Source organism: Myotis davidii, unplaced genomic scaffold (genome assembly GCF_000327345.1).
Source record: "Myotis davidii unplaced genomic scaffold, ASM32734v1 scaffold1187, whole genome shotgun sequence".
Lineage (NCBI taxonomy): Eukaryota > Metazoa > Chordata > Mammalia > Chiroptera > Vespertilionidae > Myotis > Myotis davidii.
This window is the reverse complement of record NW_006299714.1, coordinates 1,836,559-1,846,656: the sequence shown is the minus strand read 5'-3', so window position 1 is coordinate 1,846,656 and position 10,098 is coordinate 1,836,559. Positions and strand designations below refer to the sequence as shown.

General features: G+C 41.3%; 1 protein-coding gene across 4 annotated transcripts in view; it reads left to right on the top strand.

Annotated features, from left to right (window-relative positions):
* The window catches only part of FAM13C (family with sequence similarity 13 member C), a 125,256-nt gene that overhangs the window by 4,957 nt on the left and 110,201 nt on the right, over window positions 1-10,098 (top strand). For all 4 annotated transcript variants that reach the window (XM_006775807.1, XM_006775809.2, XM_006775808.2 and 1 more), the window contains 2 exons: window positions 2,338-2,394; window positions 8,577-8,772. In XM_006775807.1, the coding sequence (XP_006775870.1) occupies window positions 2,338-2,394; window positions 8,577-8,772 (253 nt within the window). The remainder of the gene's footprint in view (window positions 1-2,337; window positions 2,395-8,576; window positions 8,773-10,098) is intronic.

Genomic DNA, 10,098 nt, shown 5'->3' with positions numbered 1-10,098 from the left:
GGGGGGGGTGGGGAATAAGTTCTTGCCAAATTCCCAAACAATAGGTATTGTTGAGCTCTAGGGTTGAATCTCTGGTTGAACCCTAATTCTTTGGAAGCAACAATTCTAGATTTCTGTTCTTCATTGATTTTTCTACTTAGCTAGGTAATTTTTATTGGGAAACACTTTTATTTGCATTACAGAGCTTAGATCAGTGATGGCGAACCTCTGACACGCGAACTCATTTTTTTTTTTTGGTTGATTTTTCTTTGTTAAATGGCATTTAAATATATAAAATAAATATCAAAAATATAAGTGTTTTACTGTGGTTGCAAATATCAAAAAATTTCTATATGTGACACGGCACCAGAGTTAAGTTAGGGTTTTTCAAAATGCTGGCACGCCGAGCTCAAAAGGCTCGCCATCACTGGCTTAGATGATGGAGGAGAACGAGGCAATACTTAGGAATTTAACTTGTTTTCCATGAGATGGACACAGTGGGTTATTGACAGTCAAAAAGAAGAGAAAGCAGGGACATTTAGTTCATTTAATTAAGAAGAGCATTTTGTTAAATAAACTGACTTTTTTTTAACTGCCAGTAGGAGCAAAATATTTCAGCAGGTAGAGAGGATAGAGTCTGTAGGTGGCCTTTGTTTAATTCTGTACAAAACCATAATTTAAAAGGGATAATAAGGGAAGAAGATGACACTTTAGCAATTTGTTCTAAGGGTAAAATTATAAACCATTGCTGGTAAAGAATTTTAAAAATTTTTAAATGATTTTATATAGTATAAATACCATATTATGGTTATATTTATGTGCGTAGGGATATTTTTGCCTACTCATTACATAATGAATCTCTCAAGCAGGGCCCAAGTCTTTTTCAACTTTCTGTCCTTTAGATAAGTAGTGCTACTCATAGTGTGGGTTCCAAATTGTTTGTAACTTGTTGTAACTTGTCTGATGCAAGAACAGTAGGGAGATAGAGAGTAAGCATTTAATAATGCTTATAGGAATTTGACATTCCTGTGACATTTTTACAAAAGTATCTATCCACAATGGATTGGAAGTAGAAAACAAACTGGTCAGTCCTGAATTCTAAAGAGTTTGAGAAGCACAGGTCCAATGCCTAATGTAGTACCTGGAAGTCAAAAAATGCTCAATACATGCTTGCTAAGTTATTTCAGGGATCAGAGTAGCTGAGGGGCCAAGGTCAATGACTGGATTCAAGCACTCACTGAGGGTCTACTCTGGGGTAGCACTGTCAGCACTGTGGCGGCCTATCTAGAAAGAGAAATTATGGTTATCTCTTCTCATAGAATTAAAGAGATCTCAGAGGTACAAAAGAGCTACACAGCAGTATGAGGCAAGATATAGTTGGTTACCAAAACCTTATAATGAAGAGTAAACATTTATGTATTAAGGTTAAAGTAGGAATGTGGCGTGTGAATGAACTTGGCTGGGAAGGTTCAGAGTTCGTGAGACTTGGGCAGTGAAGGATGAGTAGGAGTTGACTATGGAAAAAGCATTTCAGGCTGGCATGTGATGGCATGAGATGGGGTGGGAATGGCAGAGAACAGGAACAAAGCCTCCCTCCTACACTAGTGACAGAGAATGGGTCTACTCCAGATTCCCTTGGGCAGTGTGGAACACTGTAGGTTTTTCAATATGAAATAGCCAAGACTTTTTCACAAGGTTATTACAGAAGTTGTATAAAAAGGAAGGGGTATGCCCTAACCGGTTTGGCTCAGTGGATAGAGCATCGGCCTGCGGACTGAAGGGTCCCTGGTTCGATTCCGGTCAAGGGCATGTACCTTGGTTGCGGGCACATCCCCAGGAGGGGGTGTGCAAGAGGCAGCTGATCGATGTTTCTCTCTCATCGATGTTTCTAACTCTCTATCCCTCTCCCTTCCTCTCTGTAAAAAACAATAAATAAAATATATTTAAAAAAAAAAAAGGAAGGCGTAGTAGATGTGTTTTGGGACTGTCTTAGTCAGAGGAAAGGCAAAAAGGCATGTAGTGGAGTCTCTTTCAAGCCATCAGTCTTAATGTCAGATGTCCTCTCAAGAGCTGTGAACCCTAAGTCCTTGCTAAGATCTTGTTAGCTTAGGTGAAGCAGAACAGTGGAGGGAAAAAAAAAGAGCTTCCCTCTGGTTCTGAGTTTTTAAGCTCACATGAAATGACATAATTAATATCATTCCCTGGGAGACATGTTGGGAATCTAAGCTGTTTGGGAGAGAGAGCTGAGGATTATTCTCTTTTTTAGTTTATCGCACTAATCTTAAGATAGTTCTAGGCTATTGCTGCTTCTACTGCAGCAGACAGTTGGATCTGATGTAGTTTTGTTTCTTTTCCCAGGTGTGAGGAAGACGCAGTCTCTCTACATGAAGACCAGACTGATTGCTCCAGTCTCAGGTATGACCCCCACCATTGCTTAGTTCTTAATCAGGAGGGACAGAAACCATCTGGGTCTCGTGTCTGTAGTCTCTTCTTTGAATTCTAATAATTTTTTCTTGTGTCTTCCTTCTAATAGATTATTAGCTTTTGAAGGAAGTTTTATCGTATCCACTTTTGAATATCCCTCCCTTAGTATCCAAGACAGTGGCTTTTATATGGGGAATACTCAATCAATGACTGTTGAATTCAACATTGATTCACTCATCTCAATGTTCCCGTCATAAATCCTAAGTAGATTTATTCACCAAAGGTTCATTGGGTATCTGGGTTACAGTGTTCGTTATCAAGGTGTTCATGGTCTAATGGCAAAACCATGAAAGTGGTTGAAGCACTTTCATGTACATTTTATTACGTAATCGGAACAGCTGAAAGGAGGCTGATATTTTCCTTCTCATACTGTAGATGGAGAAACTGAGGCTCAGAGGGATAAAGCTCATCCAAGATAGCATAGCCACTATGAGGCAGAATTTGGACTTTGTCTGTCTTGGATAACATACATTTATTGAAGACCTGTTTTGTGTTCCAGAAACCAAATGGGATAGAGAAAGACAAATCAATCCCTGCTCCAGTCCATTGGAGGAGATAGGCAAGAATATAGAGATGCCACTTTAAGTCCTATTTTAACAGAGGTAAACAGGATTCACTTAGAAAGACCAAATAGGCCAGAGAGGTTTCTGGGATTCCTAAAGAAAATGACAAATGGCACGTGAATTTTTTTTTTTCAAGTGTGAGTGGGATATAAAGCCAAGAAAGAGATGATGCCATCAAGCAGGGGTAGCAAGTTATCTGAAAACCAAAAGAGTGTAGAGAAAATTGTTCAAGTTGAAGGACCAACAAATACTTCAGGATGGCAGAAATCGTTAGAGCTGGGTGGGGAGAGAGGAGGCCAGGAGTGATAAGAAATGAAGCTCCAGATATAAACAAAGGCCCAATTTCAAAGGGTTTGTGTACCTTGCTAAGGAGTTTGGAATTTATCCTGGAGGTATGGGAAGACTAAAAAGAGGCCTCAGCTTGTTCTTTGCAAATAATTACTTACAGGTCTTGTAACAATAGCTCCCATTTATTGGGTTATGGCCTTGAGCCAGCTTTTATGGTAGGCATTTTACAGAGACGGTATTATCTCTGTAAGATAGAGGGTCAGGGAAGTGAAGTGGGATGGCACAGGCTTCAACTAATAAGTGGGGAGGGGGGCGGGATCCTTAAGACTCTTGTTCTTTTTAGAACATCATGATCATTCTAAGTTATGAGTGATCCCCTTAAATAGTGGCATAAATCACATAACCTGTACTTTTCTGGTGTTTTGGTTTTTTTTGGATTGTGAGGAACCAGTAATAGGTTAACGATATATTTCTAGCCCTGGCCAGTGTTTTTCAGTGGTTAGAGCATTGGCCCAAGAACCAAAGGATAGTAGGTTCCATTCCCGGTCAAGGGCACATACCTGGTTTGCAGGTTCGATCCGAGTAGGGGTGTGTGTAGGAGGCAACCAATCGCTACGTCTCTCTCACATCAATGTTTCTCTCTCCCTCCCTCTCTTTTCCCTTCTCCCTTCCTCCCTTCCACTCTCTAAAAATCAATGGGGAAAAAATATCCTGGGATGTGAGGATTAACACAACAAAAACAAAACAAAAAATAAATATATTTCTAAAGATGACTTTTGTATTTAGGCTTTATATTTGTGTAAGGAAAGAAAAAATGCTCTTTGCGCCCCTTACCCACTTTCCTTGATTTTCAAGTCAATGGGGAAAATGAGATTAATAAATTTTGGGCACCTTGAAAATATGATATAAAAACAAAGTTCTGGTATTATTTTAGGAAGGTATCTATTGAAAGAGTCAATTTAGATTTGAAAAGTCATTTTTTTTCTTATTCTTGAGTGTTCCAGAATCCTCCTTGAATGAGGAACATTTAAGTTACCATAATGGCAGCTGTCCTTCCTTTTGTTTCTCATCTAGGAGTGTAGAGTGTGAGAATGATTATTAGTTTCTAGTGAGATGTCAGGGAGAAACACGTTTCACTTCTTCCTTTCTAGGGTCTTTGGCTGGTCTAATAATTAAATTGGCATGACATTAACAGGAGAAAAAAATGAATTTTGTACATATGGGAACCCCAAAGATATGAGATTCTTTGGCAGTTAGGTAATGGAGGCTTATATACTAAGCTCAGCTAAGGAGAAGAGGATAGGTTTCAGGGGCCTCAAAGGGAAGGAAGACGATTCCCAAGAAGATGAGAAGAGTAGATCTTTAGTAAACAGATGTGCTAGGACATGCAGGTAAGTCATTCTGATAGAAAAAGTTATCTTGGTTTTAGCTCGCTCTTGGTACAGCCCCTCGATATAAATTCTTGTAGGCAGTTAAGGGGAAGGTAAAAAGCTCTTTTGGAGTCTGTTGGGCCTTTATTGTCTTCAGTTTGAAATAATCAACATGCCAAAGTGGCATATGTTAGGGTCACATATTTGCCATGTCTCATAGAAAAATGCATTTCAAGTGAACGAGTGTAGTTCCAAATCAGGTTTCCATACTGGTTTCCAAACCCATTAGTGGCTTAAATTTTTTTTTTTTTTTAGTTATAAATGATCTTAAGGGAAAATATTAACTAGTCTCACTGGAATTGATTTTTTTTTTCCAGCTACCGTCAAACCTGGGTTCTTTACTATCTCCCATCTCAAACAATTTGGTTCTCCACCAAGTTGTTCACGTAAAAAATGTCTCAATTGTTGAACAAGCTTTGGTTTTCCAACTTACAACTCTTTCATGCTGATAGATCAGTATGACAAAAAGCATCTCTCAGGCCACAAAGAAAGGAGAGAATGCGCTAGTATAGTCAGTTTACCGCTAACATCTCAGGAAATTATGCTGTAAGTACTTTTGTTTCTTTGCTTTTGTTGCTAGGGAAATGCAGGATTAGCACAATTTTAAAACATAAAGAGGCCATCAAGAGTGCTAATGTTGTGAAAGAAACAATCACAGGCAATTGAAGGGGTAGGTAAACTGTTTTTGATTCAGATAAATGAAAAGCAGTTAGCCAGTGACAGCAGTTAGCCACATAATGACTTCCTAAAAGAAACCCCTGGAATGAGTGCTGAAAGTGATTCCTTTAAGGCTAGTAGGGAGTGGTTCAATAAATTTAAGAAAAGAAGTGTTTGCTGATAGATTAAACAGTACATTAGATACGTACTGTATATAAGAGAGGTTAAAATGGAATCATTTAGGGGTCTGGAATGAATTAATTCAATTTACATAATTTCTAATGGGAAAAAAACAATTTGGTTTTCAAACAAAATCGCTTCTCAAAACAGCCTTCCAGAATGAATTAAGTTAGTGTTACAGAATTTACCAGGTGACCAAAAAATACACAGGGAGTACTCGGAGATCCAGGATAAACCCATTTACTTTCAGATGTACTAGTACAGTGAACTCAGGGGGTCAGTTCTCCAAATCCCTGAGTGAGTGAATATGGAGGAAGCTTTCCCTTTATGCCCTTCAGTTTCTTTGTTTTCTACCTGTTTCCTGACTACCAGGCTTTTTTGGTGGGTTTCCACAGCCCCTCCTGAGTCAATTAAAATGGGGAAGTTAGTGTTAGGTCACTGAAGGGGGAATGCACGAGGCCAGAGTGGTGAGGGATTACGAATGTATTCGATCATCCGAACATCAGGTAGCTGAGCCTGGAAGGTTCCAGCAGCCAGTGAGGGGAGTCAGCGGCTTTTAAAGGACTTTTGGCGGGATTTTTCTGGGCAGAGACTTCTTTATGCATACCGGAGGGGAGAGAATGGAATGTGGTCACAGCAAGTAAAAAGTGGTCTTCAGCAAAGGGAATGTCCGTAGTGAAATGACCTGAAAAGCCAGTTCTGGGGGAAGGGTATCAATTTAATTGCTTGATCAAACCTAACAGATTGTATCTAAATCCCTGGTCTGGGTGATGTCAGTGACCTCCCCTCCAGCTGAGCTGTTACATTCTTTGTTTATGGCCCCTTTGTAAATCAGGAGTAATTAGGAAAACAGGTCTTGCTAGACCAGATTGTTAAGAAAGGGGCAGTGACTTCATTATAGGCTATCAAGAATGTACATTAGGTTACTGGCACAGATTCAGATTGCTGCTCCCCCCCACCCCCGCAATGTGTTATATTCCCCATCAAGAGAACCTAGGTTCCAATGAAATATTGAAAAATTATTTCATTTGTTTGGTTCTCCTTTACCAGATAGCACTAAGCTTGTCCTGAGGCTTTAGTCTAACTGTTCACATGGTTTTATTTCCACACCTTGCCCACCTGCATCCTGATCATGCTCCAGGCCCACCTGCATCCTGATCATGCTCCAGACCTCCTATCCTGATGTTTGCTCTGATCTTTTCCCAGAAGCTCACTGGAAAAAGTTAGCCTCCCAATAAATTTAGCAAATTTAATTCCTTTTATTTGTGAAATGACATTTTGAGCAGTGGACATAGAAACCCTTCATTTGCTAGTCTTGTCTCTTGGCTTTATGTGCCCTTGAGTCACAAGGAATTGCTTCCTAGCTAACATTGCCAAAATCTCTTACATAGTGTTGTAATATACCCCTCGAATCACAGAAGGACGCCTCAAGAAGTCGAATTAAAGAGTCACATTTATTGCAATCCGGGACTATGAGGGGCCATTCCCAAATCTCATAGCAATAAGATGGTGGCAAAATCAGACTTATATAGGCAAAAATCACAAAGGTATTGATTACATCCCAGGGTTTGGAATGTGGCACCTGGCTCACAAAAAAGCAGATTACAGAAGCAGAATTAAGCATGTTAATTACAGTTTCGGGTCTCGGGGTCACTGAATTGACAGAAATACATTATCTAGAGTCCTTGGGTAACCTGGGTTAAACTTAGGCATGTTATCTAAATTACAGTTTTGGGTCTCCGGATCACTGAGTTGATAGAAACACATTATCTAGAGCCCTCGGGTCTCCCGACCACTGAGTTGTCAGGACAATTTAGAGTAACTGGGGGTTAAGGGTGATGATATTGATCATATAAAGAGATGCCCCATTTGGTTTTGTCCATGGTATTTGCTGAATTTTTAGGAAAATAAGAAAACAAAATGCACCTAGATCTACGAGGGATGTGATCTCAATTGAGTATTATTGCCCTAACCAGTTTGGCTCAGTGGAATAGAGTGTCTGCCTGTGAACTCAAGGGTCCTAGGTTCGATTCTGGTCAAGGGCATGTACCTTGGTTGCGGGCACATACCCAGTAGGGAGTGTGCAGGAGGCAGCTGATCAATGTTTCTCTCTCGTTGACGTTTCTAACTCTCTATCCTTCCTCTCCCTTCCTCTCTGTAAAAAATCAATAAAATATATTTCAAAAAAAAGTGTTATTATGTCCACTGTTTTTGAGGAAATTGAAACTGTGTGATGATATTATATTGAATTTGATTGGTGAGTGAAATGAAAAGTTCCACCCCGCGCTAAATGTACAAAGGAAACACTAGCCCATTTGATCGTTTCCAGTAATTCCAACGGATAGAAGCCAGGCAATGGGATCTTTGACTTTGCCTTAAAGATGTTACTCAGACGGCTTGGCTGGGCAAAATTTGAACCTTGTCTTATATTTTAACTGGGTAGCATGTATCCTATTAAAATAGATCTTTTAAATTTCTAAATGTGTCTGAAAGTTATAGGGAGATGGTTATAGACTTGTCAGTGAGGAGCAAGCATCATGCCTGAACCAAGAACACGTGCATAGGAGATTGGAGACCTACCTGACCACTCCAGGTCTAAGTGAATTAGCCCTATGGCACTTTATTTAATCTCTGAGTTTTAGAGTCTTAATCTAAAGTTGGGGTGATGTTATCTAATCTGAATACGTTATTATTATAAGAGAAAATATTATATGTATGAAATCATCTTGAAGCAAAAGATTTAAAGAAATCACAATAGTATGTACAAAGTTAAAAGGTCTGTATTCATTAGCAAAGATTAGAAGGGAATGTGGAGTAATCTAAAGAGTGAAATTCACATTTTTTAAACTTTATTCCTGTGAAACTGGCTAGGTGGACACAAAAATGTTGCTAGGTCCATATAAATAGGGCAGCAATGAGTATGGCCAGCCCCTCTTTCCTGCAGCAATTTATTATTTCTTGCGGTGCTTCCTAAATTGGGTCTTTCCTGTTTTAGAGATGAAGACAATAAAGAAAATTACCCCGACGCCAGGGCTCTCCTAGAGGAGCCTGCGCCCTCCCGGGAGCCGCAGCATGTAGAGCAGACCGTGCTGGTGGACGGTGTGCTGCGACCCAGCATGGGCAACTTCAAGTCCAGGAAGCCCAAGTCCATCTTCAAAGCAGAGAATGGGAGGAGCCATGGAGAAAGTCAGGTAGTGTGTCTATTCCTCAGGCCTTTGCCAGGTTGGGCGCTTCTCCGGTGAGGGCACAATTCTGGCAAATGGTTTTGAGTTCATTCTTTGGCAGGAGGTGATCAGCATGACTTGTTATTGCGCATACCACCGGCCTTAAACACATGAGTGCTCTTGTTGGTTAATAGTGGAGTGTTCTGGGCAGGCTAATAATTTAGTGCCCATTCAAATGTATATTCTTAAATACTGGACTGTGACACTGACTTCGAGAAGCTGCCTTACTCTTTGTGGGGGGTGGAGGGTGGGGAGGAGGATATCTTACTATCTTTTTTTCTTCTAGGGCAGTGTTCCGCAAACCACTGCTCGCGAGCCACATGCAGCCACATGCGGCTCTTTGGCCCTGTGGCATGGGCCTCGAAGTTTCAATCGCACTGTACGTGTGTGCCCACACGTGGTATTTTGTGGAAGAGCCACACTCAAGGGGCCAGTTTGCCGACCACTGTTCTAGGGCATGTATTTCTTGTCCCAAACTTAGAGATTCTTCTCAACAAATCAAAAGTCCCATGTTTACCTGGAGCTATTCTCCTTAGGTTGCAGTTTAGCAGCCTTGAATAAACACTCAAGTGTGTGCCTGTTTGTGTGTGCATGTGGTGTCTGGTTCTTCAAGGTCAATAAATATTTAAATGAATGAATGAAACATCTTTCCAACTTGATTTGGGTAATAAATTTATTATACACACACACACACACACTAATAAAAGGGTAATATGCTAATTAGACCGGACATCTTCAGACATCTTCCGGACATCCATATGGATAAAGCCACGGTGGCAGAGAGATGGTAAGAGGCGTTCAGGTTGGCAGGAGAGAGCAGTTAGGGGACGGTCAGGCCAGCAGGGGAGAGCAGTTAAGGGTGATCAGGCCGGCAGGGGGGAGCAATTAGGGTGTGATCAGGCTGGCAGGGGGGAGCAGTTAAGGGGGCGATCAGACCAGCAGGGGGGGAGCAGTTAGGGGCATCAGGCCAGCAGGCAGAGGTGGTTAGGGGTGATCAGGCAGACAAGCAGGCGAGTGGTTAGGAGCCAACATTCCCAGATTGTGAGAGGGATGTCATGGACTGGAGAGGGTGCAGGCCGGGTTGAGGGAGCTCAACCCCACTATGGCGATCCCAGAGCAGGAAATTTTCCCACAGGCAGCACCTAGCAGGGCCTGCCACCAGTCTCTGAAGTGATCTGGTATCCATGAGCAGGAAAGTGCAGCCTGCAGGCAGCACCCCACCCTGGCCACAGCTCAAGGGAGAGAAAAACACGCAGTGGAGGCCAGGAGCCTGAGAGATAAACACAGAGGGGA